At 37.6% G+C, this 27,033-nt stretch overlaps 1 protein-coding gene across 1 annotated transcript; it reads right to left on the minus strand.

The window, feature by feature from the left end:
* Nucleotides 1-4: 4 nt before the first annotated feature.
* Nucleotides 5-26,219, minus strand: LOC145463324 (S phase cyclin A-associated protein in the endoplasmic reticulum-like). The gene is made up of 34 exons (XM_081447076.1): nt 25,871-26,219; nt 23,563-23,689; nt 19,333-19,613; nt 18,561-18,661; nt 17,095-18,037; nt 16,448-16,508; nt 15,126-15,240; nt 14,731-14,770; nt 14,251-14,322; nt 13,826-13,966; nt 13,236-13,307; nt 13,034-13,063; nt 12,373-12,426; nt 12,211-12,282; nt 11,625-11,695; nt 11,121-11,202; nt 10,817-10,870; nt 10,598-10,690; nt 10,370-10,468; nt 9,949-10,079; nt 9,746-9,814; nt 8,830-8,956; nt 7,869-7,987; nt 7,198-7,321; nt 6,329-6,528; nt 5,980-6,126; nt 5,293-5,369; nt 4,636-4,787; nt 4,289-4,350; nt 3,234-3,321; nt 3,006-3,085; nt 1,683-1,794; nt 1,073-1,133; nt 5-602 (listed from the first exon to the last, which is right to left on the minus strand). Exons 1-34 carry the CDS (start codon nt 26,012-26,014, stop codon nt 514-516), a joined length of 4,290 nt encoding a protein of 1,429 aa, XP_081303202.1. The 5' UTR covers nt 26,015-26,219; the 3' UTR covers nt 5-513.
* Between the last annotated feature and the right edge of the window lie 814 nt (nt 26,220-27,033).

Consider the following 27,033-nt stretch of genomic DNA (forward strand, 5'->3'; position numbering starts at 1 on the left):
AAACTGGGCTTATTTTCTTTATTACCTGATATAACTTTACATAATTACATCAACAAATATTTCTTGTATACTCATGAGAGAAAAGCTCGAAAGATGTTTTGCCATTGTCTCAGCAACAACTAATACTCGTTATTTTAATCATGAGATCCAGAACTATTCTCTTCAAATGTCCTTCTGTCTCGCAATATTGAAACAACACCACTATGGAACAATGCAATCAGAGATGGACGTTGAAATTGAGAGTACATTTCCCTAAATGTTCTTTTTCTTATAAAAAAAATACACAACTAAAGTTACTTCTGGGAATCTTAGCAAAAATATCAATGGCCAAAAACACGCAATTAAATAATGGGGCCAAGAAATTTATAAATACAACACAAAGAATACATTTATCTACCGCGTCTCTCATATCATATATCGGAAAGTTTTTAAAGTTTTGTACAATTTATTTGGTAAAATTTAGAAACACCATAGATAAAATAATTATTTCTCGCAAATAGAACTGATTTGACGTCAAGAACCTAACAGAAAACGCCTCGCATCTTCCCACTTCGAAGATGGAAACCTGTTCACCAGAGCAAAACGCTGGGACACTTCGCCATCTGCAATACAACAAGAACATGCAATCAAGACGAATAGTTTTCGTATGAGATGTTAGTTTTTGTAGGGGTAGGAACATCGGAGAACCCGGAGACAAACCATTGACTGAGCAAGGCGAGAACCAACAACAAAGTCAACCCACATACATGTATAGCACCGGACTTTGATGCTTCGTGGAAATCATTTCAGGCGAAAAACCTGAAGTGAATTTTTCGGTTTCCATTTCTGTATCCCAAGTTAACTTTAGCTAGAAACTTCACACAAATGTATCGAAAACCGCCTGAAAACCCCACCGTACGCTTTACAGAATCTCGACATCCCTAAATTTATCAGCAAAGTCTTCACCAGCTATTGTTTGGGAACAGTGCAAAGAAAAAGACTTTGAAGATTTCGAAGTTCGAGTTTGACAATGGAGATTCTCAACTGATACCAGCCTGACTTTCAAAAGTGAACAAGGTGTTTTCTTTCTAACCTGACCGTCTTCCGCTTTGAGAGGGTAACAAGTGATCATGATGAAGATCTAATATTTGCTCCTGCAAAATGATAAACAGTACGTTTATTATTGACAACAATAAAAAAAGTTGACAAAGTTTCTGTAGTTTGAAGACAACTGACTTCTCGGCAAAGTAACCATCACAAAGGGAACGCAGCGAGATGTTTTAATAAGGCCTTGTCCACACTACGTTGGAGAAATTTGAAAACGCAGCAATATTTCTCCGTCCACACTAATCCGTCACAAAAACGGAGCTTTTCGAAAACGCTCATCAAACCGGACGAATTTGAAAACGCCGGCTTTGCGTTTTAGGGTTAGTGATTTCTCTGCCCGAGGTTTCCTCAAACACAAAGCCAAAATGACCGGTGATTGTTGCGGTTTTAAATTTCTCCGGCGTAGTGTGGACGGAAAACATTTGATGCGGTTTTTAAGTGAAACCTCCGTTTTCAAATTCTTCCAGCGAAGTGTGGCCTAATATTTCATCTAATGGGAACCTGGGAGTTGATATAGCAACCCGACATAATGAAAATGGAAGGAGTGAAACTTAACTACAAGATTCACAACAAAAAGAAAGTCTTCTTTCACGTACCTCGATATAGTTTTCAAGCAAGGCACAACTCACTTCTTGTTCAATTATCTTCTTATTTTCTTCATTTTCAAAACACGCGGCAATGAGTGTTGGAAACAAAACATTCCGAAGTCTGGAACAAAATTTTTAACGACAAGGTCACCATAAAGTTACATGGAAGTTGTGAGGAGAAAAAGGTTGTCAGTTGGGCTCGCTGTTGCTACAGCAAGGAAAAACAGGTGTGGGTTTTTGAAGGACTCTTCTTGAGTTTGAATCTGACAACACAACAGATGGTGAAGTTTGTTTAATGTAGGAGTAAAGCCGCGTAACCGATATATCCACATATCAAGGATAAAAAAAGTACTTTTTCAGTAAAAAGGCTGCATATTGCTTAAGCTTGCTGTGTAAAAACATTGAGTTTAAGAAAACCACGTCGCTAAACAAAAGGTTTAATGAGCACAACAATGGCTGTGCACGTGCGTTATAAGTCTTTGTACATTTCTTTGCCGTCCTCTGCAAAATGACCAAATTCTGCGTTGTCTGGAGAACGTGAACCACGACGGCTAATTTTGAATTTGTATTTCAAATTTATTGCTGTGTTCCAGATTCAGTCTCGTGATAGTTTTGTCAGTGATAAACAAAATAAACGACTTTAGTGTACCGCGAGATTCGGAGGTAAAATATAAAATCATTTTGTTAATCGACGTTGTCATCAGCGTCGCCGTCATGGTTTCTTAAACTCCCTAATAGAGAGTTTTAGCAATGTCGAAGGCGACGGCGGAGACTACGCCTAGTAAAAAAATGAATTTATATTTTACCTTCGAATGTCGCGACTGTGTAGATCTGTTCAGAACGCCTATCGGTCCAAAATCTTGCTCGGGTCAAACGTGTACCGGGAGGGTTCAATTCCAAAAGAAGATACGAAAAATTAGCCGTTGCGGTTCGCGTTGTCCAAAATACGCAGAATTTAGTCATTTCACGTTGTTTTGCAGAGGACGGCAAAGAAATGTACAAAGATTCAAAGCACACGTGCACAGCTATTGTTCATTAACCCTTTTGTTTGGTGACACTCTCGTCGTCGTCGCCGTCGTGGTTTGCTAAAACTCCCTAATAGAGGAACTAAAGCGACGGAGATGGACATGGATAAGGCTTTCGCTGCGCATGGCCAATAATTGTCTCCCAGGAGCTGACAGAAGACAGGAGCTCCACTGACGAGAAACGCGCATGCGCAATGAAGGCTGACTCCGCGAGACATGGAGAAGGACACCGGAAACTGAGTGAAGGGTGATGAGTTTTCACGCGAGCAGCGGACAGGCGGACCGATATATCCTGCGACCGACTTACCTTGGATCACTGAAATACTGGAAAGGAAGAGAACAGAGATGCTGTAGTAAGGTAGGAGGTCTGCCAGTCTGAACAAACACCTAAAACATAAAAATGGAGTCAGTTTGAGCTTTGGAAATACTACAACTGCTGTCCCCTGTTGCATTTCCTAATTCCCAACTCCTTCTCACGAACAGAAACGATTTTTTTCGTCGTGGAGAACTTTTTTCACAAGTTCTCACTACTAACCTGGTTATCATTGTTCAAAACGGTGAAATATCCAACGATTAATATCACTTCATGTAGTAGATCTTCATTCTTTCCTTCGCTACAAACACTGAGTTAAAAGAAAATAACAGAAGTGTTTTAACGAAATATTTATTACAAGTTTGTTGATTAAGATTTGCCATCTTTGCGTTCGTGAAAACTTCTGAGATAAAGCACACTAGAACGATAACTGCTCACAACAAACATGTTGACAGAGCTATTCAGATTCTAACATTGATTTAGCTTGAAATTCAGGTTAACGGTCATTCCACTCTTTCAATCGGTTACATTTTTCGGGTTTATTCTGAGACATGTTTGCCATTTGCTACACATTTTAACCCGCTTGCCATCGATAACATTCTTTCCCGAGTTTTCCATCCATTAACTCCCCGCCTTTGGTATCGGTCACATGATTTTAAATACGTTGAAGTTCTGATTGGTTTATAAAGTGTTTATTTTAGTCGCCGATAGGGAAATCAACTCTACGATTTTCGTTTTTTCATTTGATTTTCTTTCTCCTATTTTTCTGACATTCATTAAAAAGCCACTTTATACAACAACAACGAAACAGCAAAACATTCGCACTAAAAGAATAAAACACAGTTTACTTAAAGAAGCTCAGTTACTGTATTTTGAGTTGATTTGGCCAACTTTTAATGGAAGGAAACCTGAAAATAGTAGTTTATTAAGATAGAAAAACACTAAAGAGATAATAATAAACCATAAAGGAACAAGGATAATAATAATAATAATAATAATAATAATAATAATAATAATAATGACAATGATAATGATAATGATAATGACAATAATAATAATAATAACATTTATAAGGCGCAAATTTCATAAAAAGTTCAATGTTAAGGATGGAGAAGATTGACACGGGTTACAAGCGACAAACTTGAACGATTTAACCTAAACGTCTCACACGCTTTATAAATATTATACAGCAACGATAAAGCGAGAGTCACCGTAGCAAGTACGGACGTGTTAACAAAGTTTTCTACCAAAGAACGCTTCAAGAGCGAACCACTCACCACAAAAGGTAACTGACAATATGTCGAAATTCCAGAGAAACTCCTTCTGCTCCCAAACAAGCCTGTAAACAAACACAGAAAAAGAACTTAGGGTACGCGTGACCGGTAAAATGATGCACTGGTGTCAGGGTTAAATCCATGAAGGCTGTACTTGACACTTAGGCGTAATATATGAACTAGATTTTATTTTTTGCCTCTACACAAAGTTTTCCATTTATTAGGATTCCAAGATTTTCCCTTCTCCGCAAAAATAACATTACCTTAGCAAGACAAGTTCAAATTGCCATTCCATCTCCAAAAATCATTTTCATGAAACGAAACTTGAAATTTTAATCTACGTCACTTACTTGCAGCACCTTAAGATCTACAGTTCCCATGAAATTCAACATACACAGCGCCTCTGTCACCAAGTTTATCGTTGCTTCTGAAGGTGTTGAACTCGATGAGGACTGCGCATTCCCAGCATTCATTAAAATGGCATACAGAAACGATACGATTTCTACAAAGGACAAGAGAACGTCCACGAGGTTAGGTCAGGTAGCACAATGGAAAAAACCAACCACAAGGAAAGAAGGCAGAGGCCCCGTGCGCACTACGATGGAGAAATTTGACAACGCATGAAATGTTTTCCGTTCACACTACGCCGGAGAAATTTGAAAACGCAACAATCACCGGTCATTTGAATTTTTGTTTACGGAAACTTGAGCCGGGAAATCACATGATCATCGTGGTGTTGTCGTTTTCGAAAAGCTCCGATTCAAAATGTTTTCCGTCCAAACGAAAACGAAACGCCGGCGTTTTCAAAGTTTTCCGGATTGAAGAGCGTTTTCAAAAAGCTCTGTTTTCGTGACGGATTAGTGTGGACAGTACTCCTAACCGTAGAAATGAAGCTGCGTTTTCAAATTTCTCCGGCGTAGTCACTTGTAACTTGACTCTATCACTGAGACAGTGGAAGAACACAGCTGAGAGACTTGCGTATTCTCCATGTTTTAAACTTCACTTACCTACAAGCTCGGTCTGTTGAAATGTCACAACAAATTGAGTGAGGTCTTCTTTCCTTGTTTCAAAAATATTACTTAACCTGAAACAAAACAAAGTGGCAAGTGACTCTTAGACGGTCTTGTACAAAATGTAATGGCCTATGCCCGAGATAACGTAAATAGTTTGCTAGGAGTATACTGTACAAGGTGGTTCTAGCTTTTAGTCCGTAGATGAAACTCTTAAGCGTGACCATTCCCATAAAAGCTTTTCATGAGTCACACATTCCTGTCACACTGCGTGCTACGCCACAAGGTGAGGTCCTTGTATGTAGCCATTCACGTTTAAAATAAGCGTTTTTACAGTGCCATTATGTGACTTTTGTGTTACTATACCGTAAGGTGGTTTTAACCTATGAATTAATTTGTGGATAAGAAGTTAAAGACCTTTGGCCTTTGTTAAGCTGTGATTGTATCTTTATAAACTCCATAAGGAGAAAGCCAATTGACACCGTTCAAAAAAAAAAAGGTAACCGCTGACCAGTATTACATCACCATATCGCAAGCTTAAGTTTAAAGCCCATCGAGGTCACGTTGACCGCTGACAAGGTACTAGCTTTCGATTGGATCGCGGATTCAAGCCAGGCTAACTTATTGTAATCAGGAGATCCGCTTTTAGACTTGGCGAAATCAGCATATGTAAACGTTACTCACCGTGAACCAAGATATTGAGCAGTTGCTGATAAAAGAGCCAAACAGGCCTGAGCGTAGTTCACTGCAGCGGGATCTTCATTTAAGGGACCGTGAATTGTACTGAAGAAACTTCTGATGTCATCTACTACTCCAGAACAAACCACATAGCTAAGAGGGATGCAAAATTGAAGTGACTGTTAAAATTAAATACGAGTGTGCGAAAGGTCTCTTTTGCATGTGTAACACTAAGCCCAGCAAAATCATCAGCTAGGGATTGTCTTGATGCGCCACCAAATACTCATGACTTACACAACAGGAAATGTATGGAAATCATTAAGGAGAGTTACTGTTTCAGTCAGAGGAGCTTTACCCGATCAAATCCACCATTCTTTGTACGAGGGTCGCTACTTCTTTTTCTTCAGGCGAAGCTGTCGCAAAGCACTGAAGCACTGTGGCTAGGACCTTCAACAGCGCTGTTGCCAAGGGGTCTGGTAACGACTGGTTTACAGCACCACTTCCAGTCTCCTTTTCCGCTCCTTTCTTTGATGTGCCATGGGACTGAGGGACACCCTGTGTGAACAAACACGACATATTGTCTCCAAAACATCGCCAAGTAGCTCAGAGAACACCAAGCTCTTCTATATGATACTATGGTATGTACAAGAGATAACTATCCTATAATAGTTGCTTTCATCGGTGGGCTACTCTCCGGGGGGATTACTATCAGTATCAACGTAATTTAAAGTCTCTATACGAGCCAAGTGGCCCATCAGGCCGGAGTTTATCCCGGTTCCTGTAGCATGAAGCGACTAGGAATATTTCTACTCTCCCGTGAATGGGATACTGGTCCGTCACGGGGTTACCCCAAGCATTAAATTCGCCAGTACTATTTCATACACCTGGGTGGAGAGAGGCACTGTGAGATTAAAGAACACAACACAATGTCCCCGGCCAGGGCTCGAACCCAGACCACTCGATCCGGAAACGGGCTCACCAACCACGCGCAACGCGCCTCCCACATCAATGCAATCAAGGTAAATTAGGTGTTTGAAAAACGCAAAGGTTATCTCTGGCAATGAACATGAAGATCTAAAATTCAAAATGACGACTACACTACGGGTCAAAAATGCCAGAAATAAACGCTATGGGTAAATATGTGCAACACGGAAAGTGCAATAAAGAGGTCAGGCTTTTATGCAAGGCTCTTCTAGTGCCGTTTTCTGTTTTTTTGTTTCCCACCTTGATCTGGTAAACAAGGAGATCCACAACTGAGCTGAGTTTGTTTGTGCAGACCATGTAACGACAGTTGTCTAAGCAGTCACCACATGCAAGAGCCAACACATTGGCGACGCTACAAAGAGCTCTAACAAAACAGAACAAGCCTCGAATGAACGTGGTTACAAGATACAAATCTGTCCATACAAGAACTAAATGACTAAGAATAAGTTAAACTAGCATTCTTGAATATAATATTTGTATTGACTGGGCGTCAAAACAGGCTAATAAAGTCTTTGGGTTATAACATACCGACTGAAACCAAAACATATTTACTCCTGGTCCGACCAATTCAGTCATTACAGGAGCTACGTCGCGGTTTGCACATCTTAAAAAGTTTAGCTTAAATTTTTCAAGTTTGTCGATTGCAATCCGCGTTAATCTTTTCCATCCTTAACCATCCTTGTTCCTTTATGGTTTATTATTATCTCTTTGGTGTTTTTTTTACTTTAGTAAACTATTATTTTCAGGTTTCCTTCCATTTAAAGACTAATAAGAGACCAGCAGCCTTTTGAAGAGGACTACGGCCTAAAATCTAACTCCGGTTATCAAGCGCTCACTAGGAAACGTACGTCAAATTGCTTGTAGTTATTTAAGTCACACGATTGCCTTAGTGAACTATTGTCAGAACTTACTTGTTTGGAATGATTGGTTTTACCGGAGGCTTGTCACTGGCAATGTCAGGTACTAACAGTACCCTGGTCAGGGCTGTCAATCCTCCGAGATTACAAAATGTCACCTGGTCAGCAGTTACCTGAAGTAAAATGGTTTAACATATATATATAAAATGACTGGAGCAAAAAATGACTGCAAAAAATGACTGCTTCACACAGCAACAACAATAACAGTACAGTTCAAATAACTCGATCTACAAGAGAAATAAAAGTACACACAAATCCAAATTGACGAGGAATTAACGCTTTTTTTTTAAAATCCTTATTCAAACAAACAAGGAATTTTTTATTTCCGTTTACCTGGAAAACAAAAATCAGTCAGTTACGACTGAAAAGTTGTGAGAACTCTCAGGCCCCGTCCACATTATACCGGACAAAATTAAAAACGCAACTAATCCGTCACAAAAACGGAGCTTTTCGAAAACGCTCTTCAAACCAGAGGAGTTTGAAAACGTCAGCTTGTGTTTCCGTGTGGACGGAAAACATTTTGAAAACGAAGCTTTTCGGGAAACGATGACATCGCAATAATATCGTGTACGGAACATTTTGAAAAGGGAGCTTTTCGAAAAAGATGACCTCACGATAATCATATGATTTTCCTGTCCAATTTTCCTCAAACACAAATCCAAAATGACCGGTGATTGTTGCGTTTTCAAATTTCACCGGCGTATAGTGTGGACGGAAAACATTTGATGCACCCCGTTTTCAAATTCCACCGGCGCAATGTGTTCCAGATTATTGAGGGGGTCTCAGATCAAAAACTCGACAAGGTAAGCTTCATGACCCGACAAATGAATAGAAAATTAATAATTATTTGGTGGGAACAGTGGAAATTGACCCGTTGGAATTTCTTATTGACACCCTAAATTGAAAAATTATCTGTTACCCCGATCTGGCAGCTTATAACAAACATTGCACGTACCTTGGATTCCAAAATTCTACTTAATTCTCCTAAAGATCTTTCAAGTGATCCAACACGATTCGCTGGCCAGGGTCCAGTCCCTTGTGACTGCAGCTGACGATTGAGATCTTTGATAATTTTCTGAAGCCTAAGAAAATAAAACGACAAACACTCTAAACTTAAACTTAAATTTGTGCAATAGCACACGGTTTTTTTTTTTTTCATATTTAGGCAGCCTGTAAATGGATTAATCACTTCAAATCAGGTTTCCTCGATTTCAATTCTGCCTTAAATATCTTGTGATAAGTAACACAACATTTCATCCCATAAACCGGCTATGATTACGTCCTCTTGTATATAATTCTCCTGGTGCTTTTGGCATTTTTTGTGTAATTCCCTATTTCTCTCTAATTTCCAATTAGGGCCGGGTTGTTCAAAGCCCGATTAAAAGAGCTAGGTCACAGTTTGCACATCTTGAAAAGTTTAGCCTAGTTTTTTCAAGTTCTTTGTTTCTAATCTGTGTTAATCTTCTCCATCCTTAACCATCCTTGTTTCTTTACGGTTTATTAGTATCTATTTGGTGTTTTTCTGTCTTAGTAAACAAGGCAAAAATAACTCAAAATACCGTAATTGAGCTCCTTTAAGCAAACCCAGGATAAGCGCAAATTTTGATTTCAGCTTTGTAACTTTTCGGTGAGGTTTTCTGTTTATATTGTTTGTCCTTCAGTTTTGAGTTTGAATAATCTCAAACTACACAAAGGATAAGCAGTGAAAAACATTTTTTACACAAGAAAAATTAATCCTTCGGTTAACGTTTAATCCTGGGGTAGCCTTAACCGGCAGATCTTTACGTTTAGAGCCAGTCCACCAAGAGAAAGGAATATCTCGCCTTCGAAACATAAGAATGAAGCTCATAATAACTGAATCTTTTTCTTACCTCGGCTTTTTTGCAGATTCTTGTCTTTGTGATGATAAATTGGACAAATTACTTTCGTACTCTCGTCCTCTGTGAAGGACAAGACAATTATAGCAACTTATTAGTTCTGTAACAGACTGGAACAATAATGCCTCGCTTTCTACTGAAAGATCTGCGCGAGACAAAGAAGTGATGGACTTTTTGTAAAGAAGACTGCAACTCACTTGGCTGCCATTCTAGTTCTTAGTTTTTTTGCTCTTTTTCTGAGAGCTTTCTGCCTTTCTTGATCCGCCTTTTCTGTCTGGTCTGCCTTGTCTGACGGCATTTCTTTGATGTACTGAAGTGAAATCGTATCCTACGAGAACAAGAAAAGATTTGCAAAGTTAGTCCGAAGAAACACGAAGACGCCTAACGAATGCCGACAAGTATCCAAGGATTCCGATGATTCCCGAAGGTCACCCGAAGACTTCCGAAGGTTGATGAATGCTCATGGTGATTGCTTTAGATGATTCAAAGAGTGGAAAGGTCACTCAATGACTCCCGAAGACTACCGAATATAACCCGATGAGTCCCGAAGATGACTAAATATCACCGATGACTCCCGAAGATTACTGAATATCACTGACGATCTAAAACCATACTGACCTTGTCTTCTACAATTCCTTTCGCTGCTGGTATTTCAGACAATGCTTGCTGATGTTTCTTGCCTCGCAAATGGCTCAACAAGTAAACTTCTGACACAATCTACAAAAAGATTTCACAAGACTGTCAATATAAAAATATACAAAATATCACTGTCTCTAGTTCCACGCAGCTTTATTGCTATACAAATGTGTTTAGCACACTGATACCAGGGATTGCTATGCGACTCACCTCAACGTTACACAAAGAGCACATCTTTTTCTTGTCGTATGGCGTGACAGCTGGGACCTCGTCTTGGGTGGAATGGCGTGACACACCAGCAGCCTATTGGAGCAAGTGGAAGAAAAAGATGAAACACTAATAGTTTCGTTTTAACAGGAGAAATATTTACACTGCAATATGATTATGGTAATTCACTTTCCTGATGCTTACAGGTAGGATTTCATTTACCTTTTCCTTCACATGTTCCAACACCTGCTCATGGCGTCTTGTCGTTTCAGCTTGCTGCAAATTGTAAAACAAAGGAAACATTTTTTTTGCCTTTAGAACAGCCAAAACGCCATATCATTAAAAATCATTCATGCCGTGATTTAGTTGCATTAAATGCTCAAACCGTCCCGGCACCCTCTCCCCTCCCCTGTATAAATAGACTGGCCCATCCCGTAGATACCACATTATACATGTAAAACGAACACGATTTACAAAACTTTCACATCTTATTTATATCATCATGCAGAATTAGTGGTTTTTTTACCTTCTGTTGGATTTTAAGCTGCAGCTGTTCTGTTGCTGTCTGCAGGGCTTCGTTACGAGCAGCAATACGCATTTCCCTCTCTCTGTTGACAAAACAAAACAAAGCAATCATTGAACGAAGAACGCAATTTCTAGTCATCTTGAACATTGTGTGTCCGCTTCACTTATATACTCGACTATGTTGTAAATGATGAATCTTTCGCATTAATTCCACACAACCTTGTACGGAACGTAGATACAAAGCCTGTCCAATCGCTTCATAACCCTTAAACCGAAAAACTCCCATTTCTTTCTGACCAAACGGGTATTCTCTCGAGCTGTTAATTTTTTCTACTGTTGGTTTGGTTTAACCGTCCAGGTTGTGCAGCAAAGCAGTTATAAGGTTTCCTGTGCAGGTTATTCTAGATATAAACTCAAATTTATATGAAAACTAAAAATTATATGACAGCAAGGGATATTTTCTAACTTCAGACCAAAAGTTGAGAGATTGCCAAATCATACAAACCTGGCTTTTTCTTTTGCCGCTTCTTCTCTGGCCTTCTCTCTTTCGTGTTTTTCCCTTTTGTATTTAGCTTCCTAAATAGACCACGATTGAAAAAGCGGTGAATGAAACTGAAACAGTTTAGAGCACGGATAAGTGACCGAATCAAGAAAAAAGAGAATGAAGAGATTCAATGCTAAAATGCTATCCTAGGAACCAAAAGTGATTGGACTTCGTTTCTGTTTAAGCAGAAAAAGCACAAGCTTACATGTATGTAGTTAACTTTGCTAGCTAACTTAGCTACGCCATGGCTTGTGCATCTTAAAAAGTTTACCTTAAATGTTTCAATTTTATCGTTTGTAATCCGTGTTAATCTTCTCCATCCTTAACCATCCTTGTTTCTTTATGGTTTATTATTATCTCGTTAGCGTTTTTCTATCTTAGTAAACTATCATTTTCAGGTTTCCTTCAATTAAAGACAATTCTGTACCTGGCCAAAACAATTCAAAATTCCGTGTCTAAGCTCCTTTATGGATATCTTTATCATACAAGAGGTATAATGCACTCCTTCGCAACACCCTCTGTAGTAACACAAGAGTGTTAAGCTCACCTGTTCAAGTTTTTTAAGCTGCATTTCTTCAAGTCTCGCCAGTCTTTCAGCCTCTAATTGCCGACGTCTCTCCTACAATCATACCACATAACCATTAAATTTAATTCTCCGATCACAAAGAAGTTTACTATTGTTAATTAAAATTAAAACATTTGCATGTACTTGTGCAGCTGCTTCTTTTGCTTGCTGCTCCTCTTTTTTTCTTTGCCTCTCTTCCTGAAACAGCAAAAAATATTATTCATCTTTAACCACTAACAGCAAGAAAATGGTGTTAAACTGTTACAACGGTAGGAGACATATGTCTTTATCTTTATGCAGGTATGGGAGGATCCAAATTATTCAGTTCTTGTTTCTGTACAATGAAACGGGCACTGTAGTTTGGTTGCTTAGTTGTGCTATGTTGAACTTTGTCGTGCTTAGTTGTATACTTAGGTGTACTTAGCTGTGCTATGTTGTGCATTTTTGTGCTACGTTACGCTATATTACGCTATGTTGTGCTGTGTTACGCTATGTTGTAATATGTTCGCTACGTTACGCTATGTTGTGCATAGTTGTGCTATATTGTGATAGGTTGTCATATGTTGCGCTATGTTGTGCTACGTTGTGTTATGCTGCGCTATGTTGCGCTGTGTTGTGCTATGTTGTTCTATGTTGCGCTATGTTGTGCTAAATTGTCCTATGTTGGGCTATGTAGTGCTAGCATAACAAAGAACAACTTGGTACAACTTGTACCAACAAGACTCCCACAAAAAATAAAATGACAATACTAAATTAATTTACTGGACTTCCACTTATACAATACAGGTACATGTTAACGGATTACCTGAATGTCTTGTAGCCTTGCTTCATGTCCCTAAAACACAACAATTAAAATCACAAGCGTAAATTTTTAATTAATGCTACGGTTCAAACTTGAGGAAGATCGTCAGTTTCCAACTTTTATTATTATTACTTAACAAATAATTACACTGCGATTAACTTTGACAATCCTATTTTGTATCCTGAGGAAATTACACAACATTCACCTGGTGTCTGGTGAGAACTTCAATCTTCTTGTTCTGGGCTTCCAGTGTATTAATGAAAGCTATTTCATTAACCTGAAAATAACGACAATGTTGTTGTTATTAATCAGTTCTCAATGACTCATCGCTTTCTCTCGCAGTAAAGGTAGATAAAGTCTGAATACGAACCAGGTGGCCCATCAGGCCAGAGGTAATCCTGGTTTCTGAAGCATGAAGCGACCAGGATTATTTCTACTCCCCCCTGGATGGGATGCTAGTCCCTCGCAGGGTTACCCTCAGCATTAAATTCGCCGATACCCATTTATACACCTGGGTGAAGAGAGGCACTGTAAGAGTAAAGTATCTTGCCCAAACACACAACGCAATGTCCCCGGCCAGGGCTCGAACCGGGACTGTTCGATCCGGAGTCAAGCGCAGTAAACATGAGGCCATCGCGCACTATCTCCTTCAATGCTAATAAATTCAATGACTAACAACACATTAGGTCTGATCACCTGAGAAATTTTACGTTGATTATGTACTGAACTCTCCTGACCAAAATCAATATAACCTATGGAAAATATTAGGGAGAATTTTGAAGTTGATCAAGTAACCTTGGCTTCTTCTTCTTGTGCTTTACGGACTTTCTCTTGAAGCACTGACAGTCTCTGTTGTTCTGCTCTTCTTTGCTTCTCGTCAAGATGTTGTTGACGCTGTTGAATCAGCTCATCCTTCAACTCACGAGCTTTCTGGACCTTAAATGTATCACGCAACAAACATCACGCAATTGGCCAAAATTGGAAAGCAACTAAATATTACCACATATGGCAAGCCTGCGAGGAAGAGAAAACCTCTTAAACGTAAAGTCTGCATACGAACCTAGTGACCCATCAGGCCGGTTTCTGAAGCATGAAGCGACTAGGAGTATTTCCACTCCCGTTTATATCCCCAACTCCATCTTATATCCATTAGTGGAAAGATACAATCATACAAAAAAAATATTTACCACATTTGTAAACTACATGTACTGTAAATGTACCTTTTCAGAAAGCATCTGAAGACTTTGTAACCTTTCTTCCAACATTCGTTCTCGTTGTTGCTGAGCTTTCAACTGTGAACAAAGGATATAAGAACAACTTAAGCTTAAACTAAGAACTGAAAATTTGTTGCTCGTTGCAACTGTTAAGTTTGACAGAAAAACAAGATGTACAAAACAATTACTACTTAGCCACCACAGTTTACGTTACTATACAATATTTTTGACAGTTGATAAAAGTTACAAAATTCACCATCTGGCACCATAAATAATACTGTATTTTAACTATGTACTTTGTATGGTTTAGATTGCTACTATTCAAAATTTACTGTAAGTTACTAGTAATTCAACGTTTTTGACAGTTGATTAAAGTTACAAAATTTATTATCTGGCACCATGAAAATGTGCTTACACTGCACTTTAACTAGTATGTACTTTGTGTGGTGTAGCTTGTTATTAATCAAAACCAAAGAAGCCTTTTACCTGTTTTTCCTCATGAATTCGAATAACTTCCTCCAATGGTCTGTAGAGAAATACATGTCAATGTATTTACTTCAAGAAACAACTTGCAAGTTAACAGTGGCATATTCCAGGAAGACTATTTGTTTGTTTGTTTTATTTTTGTGCCATTTATAAATTATACATTTACACAAATATCAATGTACCAGGCAAGGAAGCCCAGGGAAGCCAGTTAGGCTTATGTAAAGGACTACCTTTAAGATGCTTAAGACTTAACAAAAGAATAAAAATGCTGTCATCAGCAAACAAAATTGTGCTAGAATTATGAGCCCCTTTAGAGTGGTACACTATTTTGGCGATGTACTGCTTGTTATTTCAGGTTCCCTTGTTGTTGCACAAATTGTGTATCTTACACATACCTTTTCCTTGAAGGTGATGACAATCTCTGATGAAGATGGACAGCCCGCCCAGGAGGTCTTTCTGCTTGTTCTACTAAATCACCCCAGCTACTCTCCATATCAGCAGAATGGTCAGCTGGAAGGATAACACGTTCGATAAAATGTAATAATTTTTAAGAAGATTACAACATTTTTTAATTTATAAGACATGTTTCGATGTTACTAACATCATCGCCAGTTACAGAATATTTACCGTAAGGGCTATTGTAACAACTAGGCAAACCACGCATAATTAATTATGACTAAGTGACAAAAATAGGCTTTGTATTCTTTCAAACACTTTGCAACTCGCTCAGGTATGTAATCTATTTTTGTCACTTTCATCATAATTAATTATGCATGTTTTGCCTAGTTGTTATATAGTCCTAATGGTTTTTCAAATATTCTGTAACTTACGACAACATTAGTAACATCGAAACATGTCTTACAAATTAAAAAATGTCGTAATCTTCTTAAAAATGTAATAATTATATGTTAAACAATGTAAAAGACTAAAGTGGCTCCAAAGAAGTAACTGTATTCAAAGTACAGTAAATGTACACATACAATGAGCTGCAGAGGCATGAAAACTACTAGCAGTCAGCAGTAATAATATGTTCATTTACTAATAGCCTCTTACTAACTGAGCGAGAGGGCCGTATTGGGGAATATTGGCCCAAGGCCATGGCAGTATGGACTGAGTGCAGTGAGGTCCATACAAAAAAGACCAAGGGCCAATATTCCCCAGCATGGCTCAAGCAAGCTAGGATGGTAAGTAGTTTAGCATGTAGGCCTTAGAAAGAGTCTGCAAGGCAAAATCCCGACCATGAAAGAACCAATCAGAATCCTCAGATTTACCTCAAGACTACCTTGCCGTATAATTAACATGTACATGTACATATTTAAAGTTGAATTTTGTATTTCTTGAAATCAACTCGCTTGGTTACTTCCTGCTTTAATTAAGGTCACTGTATTGTGTATACCTTTAGAAGTTTATCAGGACAAACAAATAAACTCCCTTTGAGGTCGTGAAAAATTTGACAATTCATTTTATTTCGAAATTGTTGGTATAGTTTGATATAGCCAGTTTTAGAAGCTTTTTAATTAGACACATGGGTTTGGTGTCTACAGTTTAAACCGGATGCACTACATCACCTGGACATGAGACACCTCTGAAGGTACTCAGAAGCCGTTAGTTAATTCATCATATTTCTTCATTAACTTAATACATACGTGTCAAAACAGAACACTGACTAAGATGTTGTCAACCCTTCTTAAGAGAACTTTATACTATTTCCCCTTACCATCATACTTTGCAATCATCTCTTCCCAAGTCAGAGTGGTTCCTGAGTTCACAAGGGAATTCTGAAAACAAGCAACAAATGAAGATACACTGTAAATTTTGAAAAAAAAACTACATGTATGTGTAGGTAACTTTTTATTGCTTGCTCAGTTTTCAGGTTTTGTGATTACAATAAATTGATGGACGATTTTTGATGAGGTGTACCATCAAACTGCATTCATTAAATCCTTTCTAACCCTTTAATCCTCTTTCAAACTGTGACTTCCTCTATGGCTGTCAGTACTACATGCACATGATTTAAGGTATTCCTCAAACAGTACCTTTCAATCGGTACAGTGTATACTGTATCTGTGGTCTTTGGGTCTATAAGTACTGTTTTACAAATGTGGTATTTCCAACAGGTTGGATTGAAAAGGTCAGGGTTGTCGAAAGGGTCAGTAACCCGTAACACCTGCTATGGCTGAGTATGTTTGATGGGCCCTTCATGTTATGGGTGAATTGGAATATGGTTGATACCATTCACCCAAAATGTAAGTTTGTTACAGGAGTGAAGATTAAGACTACAGTTGGCTCAAAAATGTAATGACAAACCTGAGGGTTAAACTTCTTAGTAATCACACATCTAGAATAATCACCATAACAACTTACACTGTCTCCATTTGTTGTAACACTGCAATTCAAAGAGTTCTCCACATCCTTTATATTTTCAATATCTTCCTCTTGTTCAATATCAGAGGTCTGACTCTCGCTTTCACCGTTTATTGCTGTTACTAATTCTTCTTCTTCTGCGATCTCTTTTGTCAAACGTTCCTCATGTTCAATAACAGATGCGATTGTTTGGTTGTGCCATTCCTCTATCTGTCTTGACAAACTCTCTTCTTCCTCCATTGCCGCTGACAGTGCCTTATCATGTTCAATGTCTGATAACGTATCCTGTTCATCGTCGCCATCAAGAAAAAGAGCAGGCATTTCTTTGTCATCATGAATTTCCAATAACTCTTGAGAAGCTTCACCTGGATTTAGGTAAGGTTCTGTACAAACTTCTTTATCATCAATATGATTTCCAACGTCACCATTACTGCATATACCATTTGTAACCCCCTGCATTCTCAAATCATTTGATTTGGTTTCCCTTTTTCCATTCAAAAGTTTCTCAGAAGTTTTACTTGCTTTCTTTGCGTGATTGCTATGCATCTTTCTTCCATGATGAACAGTTTCCCACCCTTCATCATCACCATCATCATTAACATCCTGAACAACACAGTCTTCTAAATTCCCTGACAAACGTCTTAATCCAGGAATGGCATTGTGACATTCTTGTCCTTTCAGATCAATAGGTTTTGATGGAGCACTGTTAGAATTTACACTAGCTGTGGTCCCTCGCACTTTGTCAGCCCAAGATTGCACTGGTACCAAATTTCCTGATTGATTAAGTGACTGACTTAATGGCGGAACAGATTGTGAACTGAAGTCTAACGAGCGGACGGGACTGGTTGAGTTTCTCTCAAGTGATGTCTGTAAAGCATTGGCACTAGAAAACAGTGTCTTCCCTGGGGAAGATTTTCTCACTTCCCATGCCAGAGATGTTGGCCTGAAAAGAAAGAGAAGAAGGTACTTACAATCTTAATGCATAATTTATCACAGCTGCAGTGATGTACTTCTGAGGTCAATACACCATTGTCAGATTTTCAGTGTTGTGGGTTATGGCACAAAGTCCATTTGATCAAAAGTAGATACATGTAATGCATATCTGAAATTAATTCATCGGAAAGCTACACTGACTGCGAACAAGGTCATATAAGTTCAAAGTTACCAATAACAGCCAGCTACAGTGAGTTTAAACTGCATGGAATACTACAAAGTACAGTATACTACTTACCCTGGTGATGAAAACAAATACTTCACATGTATACATAACATGTAAATGACATTCATGTGTATACATGTTATCACACGTTACGCCCAAAATACATATTTGAAATGTTTTTTAACTTTGTATAAACTTTGTCATCATAATTATATTTTTTTCTTAGAACCATATGAGCAGCCTTGATTTTAAATAATACCTCACAAATAAATCTAAAATTTCCAGTGTACATGTAATGTAATCATACCTGTCCTTGTAATCAGCTTTTTCAAATGCATCCTGCACATTTATTCTTTCGATCAAAGCACTGAAGTCTCGACGACACTGATCCAGCATCATAATTACCTCCTGTTTGAGAACAAGATAAAATGATGTGAAGACAATGAATGAAGAAAAAGGAAAACAGAATTGTGATTACACTAACTACATGTACAACTAGGAAATTGTCTGCCATTTGCATCCCAAAAAGGATACACTACACACCCACACCCACTTAATAATAACTACATGTAGTTGTTATCCAAGAGTGAAGTCTCTACTGGAAAATCTCAAACCAAGACATTGCCGTACTGACCAAATGATAGTGAGGTCAATATCACAAGGCTGAGGTTTGAGATTTTCCCATAAAGACCCAACCTTTGAGATTAATAAGTTGTTTATCATATGGCTTTTTGCTTTGTTCTTGCTGGCCTGTAATCAGCCTGTGGGCATTACGGGAGAATAACGACCTAGAATTAGCCAATCACAGTGTACATTATAATGGCTATGAACACAAGCCATATAACTTAGAATTACATACATGTATGGGGCAATGTGACCAAAAGGCTACCATAAGTATTTCTTGACTAAAGTTTTAACTGACAAAGATTCAGCCCAAAAGTGAATATTGCCAACTGCGTCAAACAAAGCTTGCCAATAAAAGATACATGAAATATCTATTGCACCATTACCTGGCATTCTATAATGCTCTTGTGAGCCTCACAAGTTTCATACATGAAATATCTTTATTGTACCATTACCTGACATTCTACAATGCTCTCGTCAGCCTCACAAGTGCCATAAATTTCATCCACAGCCCTTTTCAGGTTATCAAACAAGTAACTCCAGTAACGAGCTCTCAAGTCATTTTTCTTTCCTGAGAATGAGCCGGACAATTTCCTGCTCCCTGAGCGAGATCTTCCTGGAGATTTAGCTCCTCCTTTCTGTGCAGGAGAAGCCTCCCTCTCAGATGAGCCGGATTTTTCTGGTGTAGAGGTGCGTTTTCTATTAACCATCCTTGGTTTAGACCTCTTTCCTTTTTCTGGTTTATGGACACAAAGAGATGAGAGTACAGTTATATAATTATGTTGCTTTCTTGTAGGGTGCATGTACACAGATCTTAGCTTTACGATCACAGTCAAAATGCTTAAGACAGAATTCCCAAAAATTCGCAATTTTCTTACTAACAAATCAAAACCTACATGTATTTATTCCGCTTTTATTAATCAATACACTTAATGTAAATTTCTGACTTTTCCTGACACCTTGAGTGTACATTTACACCTGTACACTGTCTAACAAATTAGAGTTATTAAATGTTAAGTTTGTACTTTATTCAACTACTTCATGTGCTCATTGTAACATTTACTGAAATTAGTTTTCCTTGCACATTTGCTGGTAATGGGGTTTTCAAAGACCATTTAAACACACACACAGCTCCTGACATTTTTTTATCATTTATGGACAAAACAACATACACATATGTAGTAATTACAAATAATGTAGAACTGATGTAAAAAAGCTCCCACCAAATTACAAACTTCTCTTGGACATTAATTATATTATTTTATTTAGTATTTTATACTCACTTCAAGTATTTGTAAGAATAATCCGTAGTTATTATATGGCAAGGTACATGTTTTGTAGTCTTGAGCCTGGTATTTGAATTTTTTCTTGCCATGTGGACCATTTCCATGGAAACAATCATGAATAAGCAGTGCATTTTGCCATATAACAAACTGCTTACTAACCTAGGGCTGTCATTAAGGACCATAACCCATAACACCTGTTACAGCTGAGTATGACTGTTTTTACCTGAATGCTACAGGTGAAATTGCTTGTTGTTGAAAGAATTCACCCACAATGTAACAAGTTTGCTACGGGTGTGGAGAATGAGGGTACTGGCAACTTAATGACAGCCCTGCTAGCCTACATGTAGCTTGCTCAAGCCATACTGGTAAGGACCTTGCTGTGCCAATATTTCCCAGTACAGCCTAGGTTGCACTTGGTTAGTAAGAGGTTAATATTTTAAATTCTCTCCTGTAAACTTGTCAATTATATTCACACACATTCACTGGTGTTGGTTCACAGAAAATTCTGTTTCTCATTCCTGGGAGTGGTTTCATACAAAAAAAATACCTGTATTGTACAGAGGTGAAATACTGTACAGTCTGTAAATTAAAAACTAGAATTAGGTCATATTTATTTACAATAATGTGCATATGTGACCAATCCATCAACCAGAGTTGAATATAACTCAGAATAAATTGAACGGGCAAAACACCAAAACTGTGACAACATGAAAAAAGAAAAGTTTTCTTTTAGCAAGAATGTGAGACAAGAAACAAAATTTTCAGACATGAAGTAGACATAGTTGCATTTTGCTTACAGTATTTCAACATTGATCTCTGCAGTGAGAACACACCAAATCTAAAATAATTTGGAAAAATGGATACTCCTGAAGAGTAAAATAAAGATATGTACTGTATTGTGTTATAAATTGCAATAATCTCTGCAAAGATTTTAACCTTTCTCTAGGAAGATTTTTTCATTTGGACATTTCAATAAAATTGAAGATACAACACAGTGCATGGGTTTTGCATAACACTTCATTGATTAATTTTTCATGACTGCCAACCCTTGGTTTTTGAGTTTTAAAAGCACTTGCCATTCTGCCCTCAAGAACAAATCCTGTCACTAATGCAATTGATGTATCAGATGTAAAATTCATCCAACAAAGCAAGAAACTAAGAGATTTCAACCCACCCTTTTTAATTTTAGAAAACGCAAAGTCCCCCCTGCCATGATATAGCTAATCTTACTGCTTGCTGCTGCCGGTCTATTTACAAACGTGGTGCATTTCAGGCTGACATAAAATTCATGTATACATCAGATTCTATACCCACCAGCAAATTTCTTCTATCAAATGTGTCCCTGTGTTGATTTTATGATATATTTTCTGATTTTTGTTCTCAAGATCCTGTGTTGTTGCATCCTGGCTGGCACAGTGCACAGTCCATTTCGTTAAAATGAATTTTGAGTTCAAATTTAAAAGGGTGTTTCCTACAAATATTATAAATAATATGACTGAAAACACAATATGGATCACAAACAAAGGGGAATGATTATTTATAAGGAGAGGGTTTGCATATCATTAACCACAGCAAATGTGATGAAAATCAATTATTTATGGTACCTACATAAAAGCTTTTATTGTGGTCATGATTTTAAACAACTGTCCAATAAATTGCAAGGAATGCATTTGATCTATCATTCACTGACATCACAGCAGGAAAAATGGCAAAATGTTCAATTTAGAAGAAGAGTTTTTCATTTTGTTACTGCATGAGAAAAACAGAGTATGTTAATTTTGAAATCCAAATTTGCATGATATACTGTCTAGACGTTCTAGCACCCAGGAAAAGCAAAGAATTCACTGTAATGAACGGGAGTAAACTGTAATAATATACAATGTTATTTGACACAACATTAGAAAAAGTATTTCAATGATATTCTTTGCTAAACCATCCTCAACCTTGCAAGAATATCATAATCCAAAGATTATTAACACAAAGCCAAACATACCTCTCACTAAAAACAAGATCTCTGATTGAACTCTCCATGGTAAAAATCACTTATTCTGATATTTTTTGTGTACATGGTACATTACGCTTCATATTACTAGTAATTATGTGCATGTACTGTGGGTATATGCCCAAGGAAAGAAATTTAATAATTATTACTAGGCTCAAGTATAATAATGAAGCCATAACAGACAAAAAAAAAAATAACAATACATGTCTAGTCATGTATGCAATTTGATGGCTTGTTTATTAGTAGTGATTTTAGTATGATCATGAGAATTTGACACCCTGGGGTCACCCAGACACTATTTTAATTGCAACTTGCAATAATTTTAATTAATTTATCAAAGACTTGATCTAGACATACATAATTGTTTCACAAGTGCCAAGGCCATCAATTTTTTTTTTTTTGCATTTAAAATGATGTACATATTGTACCACACTTCACTAATAATGAGGCATCCATAGTCCCAAAAGTGTTGTTTGAACACTGAAATGATAAACCTGGATTTGAGCCTGCCTACCTGGAGGGTCCTTGTGTTATGTTCTTACATGTAGGTAAGATTTCATAGTAAATGCTTACATGGACTGTACAGTGTAGTTTCACTATTAATAGTTACAATGTAATTGATATTAAAGTGTGAAGTTGCACATATAAATTACTTAAGGCATATTACAAATTAATGTATGACAATATACATGTATGTCTCCCTCATAGGTGATCCCTGATTACTATTAAACTTGGTAACTTTAAACCCACACAATCTCTTAGAATGCAGTTTTTCATACATTGTGTCCCTTGGGAGGTTCAGATAGCACTGTCCTACTGTATAAAAAGTTGTTACCTTGATCTTAACCGCAATAACAAACTTCTTACTTTGTGGGTTAATTGTACATGTATCAACAACAGGCAAGTTCACCCATAAAATCAACGGCCCATCAAGCATACCCAGCCATAACTGGCAATCTCTATTACGGCTCTTAATGACAGCATGATAATTATATAAGCATAATTTAATGTTATTGCATGCAGATACACAGTTTGTTGCACAATGTAGCCAACTGCCAGCAAAAATCACAATTAATTACTCCATGATCTAGACTGGCTACCTATACTACGAGTACAGTGTATACTTTTATTTTGTATTATTTTTAAGAAAAAGGTGGGAAAACCAACTGCCTACTCTGACATAAAAGTCACCTACTTAAAAGCTTTGCGTCAACACTGTATTATATATAAAGTCTGCATACGAGCCAAGTGATCCATCAGACTGACGCTAATCCCCCCTGGATGGGATGCTAGTCCATCGCAGGGTTACACCCATCTGTACACCTGGGTGGAATTACAAATGAATGTGTTCAACCTAAACTGTTTCCAGAAAAATGATTAAGTTAAAACCTACTCACCATCCTGATTGGGATCTGTGACAGGAACAGACCATGTAACCAGGTTCCTGGCGGCTCTTCCTTCCTGTTCAACAAGTTTACGAACGTGATCATGGCTGTTTGTGCGATGGACATTTTTCTGTTGATGCTGTTGGATAACATAAAACATTTCTAATCAAAACACGGGTATAATTATGTATAATTGGTTTTAATACATATATTGGACATGTCATCAGCCACTTACATCTTTTAAAAAGCCCCAAACAAATCAGTACTTTGAGACTTTCTTAGCTTTGCAAAAAAATGAGACTGTAAGACAGCTTTGTGAAAAATTGAGACTGCAAGACACACATACAGTACCCTCTAAAAAACAAGATCATCAGACCTATAAAATTTGAAGAAATTCTGGAAGACCCATGGGTTTTGAAGGGCCATTCACCACCCCTTTGACACAGTTTGTATATTTGTTCTTTAGGTTAGAATGATTTCAGCCTAGATTAATTTGTTTTCAACCTAGATTAAATTTTTGAGAGGCTTTTAAAAAGAATTAGTATGCATAATTATATACCACCCACCCCATGTCAGTCCCTACCCTACTCTACCCTGCCAGGATTCCATGGCCCCTAGATCTTTTTTTTTATTATTATTTTTTTGTACCGACAACACATACATGTTTGTATGCATGTGTTTTCAGTCAATTTGTTCTTTAGGTCAGAATGATTTCAACCTACTGTAGGTGAATTTGTATCAAAGAGGAAGGGTGAGTCTGGAACCAATAACTTATTACACCAACAAATTTGAGCAAATCTGATCGTCAGCTATCACATGTTAGAAATCTTGAGCTCATAACCTAATTGCTTTAGTAATAGAAACACGAGTCAGTGGAAGTTTGGGAGAATGATAAATGTTATGGGAAAACAAGTTTGTGTGGGAATAAAAGCTGACAGGCGCGTGTTTCAGGTTCTCCCGAACTTCCATGAGCATTTCTATAAGTAGACAGAAACATGAAGAACATGTTTTCTGTTTGTTTCGGAAAATTGCTGAGATAAAAAAACAAGAAAATGTGTTTACTTTGATCATCAAAATGTAAATTCGCCTTGCTTGTGCCATCATTACATCAACAGATTGTGCTAGTTGTTTGTTTCTATCAAGTTTTCGTATAAACCTACTACATGTAGTGTTCTATCGACAATGCTGTTCTCTGACTGGCTACGCTACTCCCTATCTATTCTTATGAGTAGCGTAGCAGTGAGCCCTAGTTAACAAAATGACGGTCGCTTCTTGACGTTTTTGAAGAGGATTAAGAGAAAGTTTTGAACGACTAGTAGATTTATACTAAAACAACAATTATTCACTCTCGATTTCTATGTGAGATAGAAATCTCGAGCTCGTAATCTAATTGTTTAATAGAAACAATTTTAAACTAATCAGAGCACATATTTTCTTTGGGCTATTTTCTAATGTATGACTTGAATCCAATATTGAAAATACAGAAGACAAATTTAATAACAGGGGGCTTTTTTTTAACTGAAAAGGAGATATTAATGTTGTTTTACACTATTCTAGTTTAGAATATGTACCAGAGTATCAATGCAAATTCATGTACTGAAACAATCTAAAATAAAAAAGTACAGATGTCTTTTCATTTTTCTTGTGCCTCCAATTTGGTACTGTGCATAAGCTTGTGTCATAAATTAATGTTTACATGTAAATGACTCTGATCATATTAGCATAATTTATTTGGAAAATAAAAATATTTACAAGCTGTACATGATCAGCCATTTGCATCTTTAGAAAAATGACTGAGGTCTAGATATGATTAACATTCTTGAAAAAAAAAATCTGTTTCTTTTTTTCTGTAGGAGAGAGGTGATTTCCACTGCCTGTAGAAATCTCATTTACCAGCATCTTTAATTTTCACTGCAAAACTGAAGAATTTACTGATTTCTCTGCCTGATTTAAAGACATGAATTTCTACACCAGCTCTGCTTTAAAAAGATACGCTGAAGCTCAAGCCGTTTGATTATAAACTTGATCCCGAAACTGGGATGATTTATAAGCTTACAGATAAATGAATTATTAATGTAAACATTTATAATACCAGCACAAAACAATGCAAACCCAGAAGATCTTTATAATAATTAATTTGGATTCACACAGTAGAGCAATGCTTCGTCAGAAAGAAGGTCACATTCTAAGGGCATGTTCTGCAGAATGGATCGAATCAGTTTCAAAATACGTGACAAGCTTTGAAAGTGATGCGTCACATAAGCTTACATGTTCAGCAAAAACACTTGCAAAACGTTCAGCAATACATCTAAGTACACACCTTTCCAGAATTGTTCTTCCTTCCAGAAGAGTTTTCTCGATGTTGATTCTTTTCTGAGCTATGCCCAGAAAGACTCTCGGTCGATCGCGAACTCGAAGAAGAAGTGCGAGGACTAGATCGTTTTCTCCGATCTTGCGATGACATCAATAACTATGTTTCCTTATTCCTAATAATCGCGATTTTCACTACAGATTATGCAAAAACTCGCACCACAGGCTATATGATCTCTAAATATCACGATGTGCCCTAGCCTTTGTCAAAATAATTCTTGAAAGAGTTTGTTGTTCAAAACCATCGCAGAACCCGCCATTTTGTCACTTGGAAACCTCGAGGGCAGCCTCGATCTGGTGCAAGGTTATTCCCAGTCTTTTCGCTGCGGACAACTGCATCCGCCAAAAACGGCGAGCGAAAAAGCAGGGGAGAAGTGCAGAAAGAGAAACTGAACGCCTGGAAGAGGCTACCTGACCACATGCAGGGTCCACGATAACTTGCTTGCGCATACTCTATTCATTTATCCTTCCTTGTACGCTACGATTCAATAAGCTGTTGAATGAAGCTTGTCAAAGATTTCCTCATGATTTGATCGAAGCCCAATTAGGTGACCATTATCAGAATGAAGAAATAGAAAACATGTACCGTGTTTCTATCGAGTTTTAGTATAAATCTACTAGCGTTCCATCACGAATGCCGTTCTCTGATTGGCTACTCTACTCACCATCTACTCTGTTGTAGATAGTGAGTCGCGTAGCAGTGTGAGGTTGTTAACAAAATGGCGGCCGCTTCTTTGCGTTTTCGAGGTGTCTGTGAAGAGGATTTAGATAAAGTTTTGAACGAGTAATAGGTTTATACTAAAACAATTAGATTATTCGCTCTCAATTTCTATGCGTGATAGTTGACTCGGGCTGCGCTCTTGTTCATACAGTTGCAACAAGTCGACCTCTATAAGTTTTAAAATAGAATAGCTAAGCGAGCGAAGCAAGCGTCGATGTTTCAGTCCGCAAAGCGGCCAAACAAACGACGAAGTCGCAGTCCAGCGGGTAATGAATCATGAAACAAGACGAAGAACTTTTCTGAAAGTCTACCTCCTAAACTATCTCAAGGGCAGAAATCTCAAGCTCATTATCTAATTGTTAAATAAAAATATGATTTTAAACTAATCAGCA

Source organism: Orbicella franksi, chromosome 1 (assembly GCF_964199315.1).
Source record: "Orbicella franksi chromosome 1, jaOrbFran1.1, whole genome shotgun sequence".
NCBI lineage: Eukaryota > Metazoa > Cnidaria > Anthozoa > Scleractinia > Merulinidae > Orbicella > Orbicella franksi.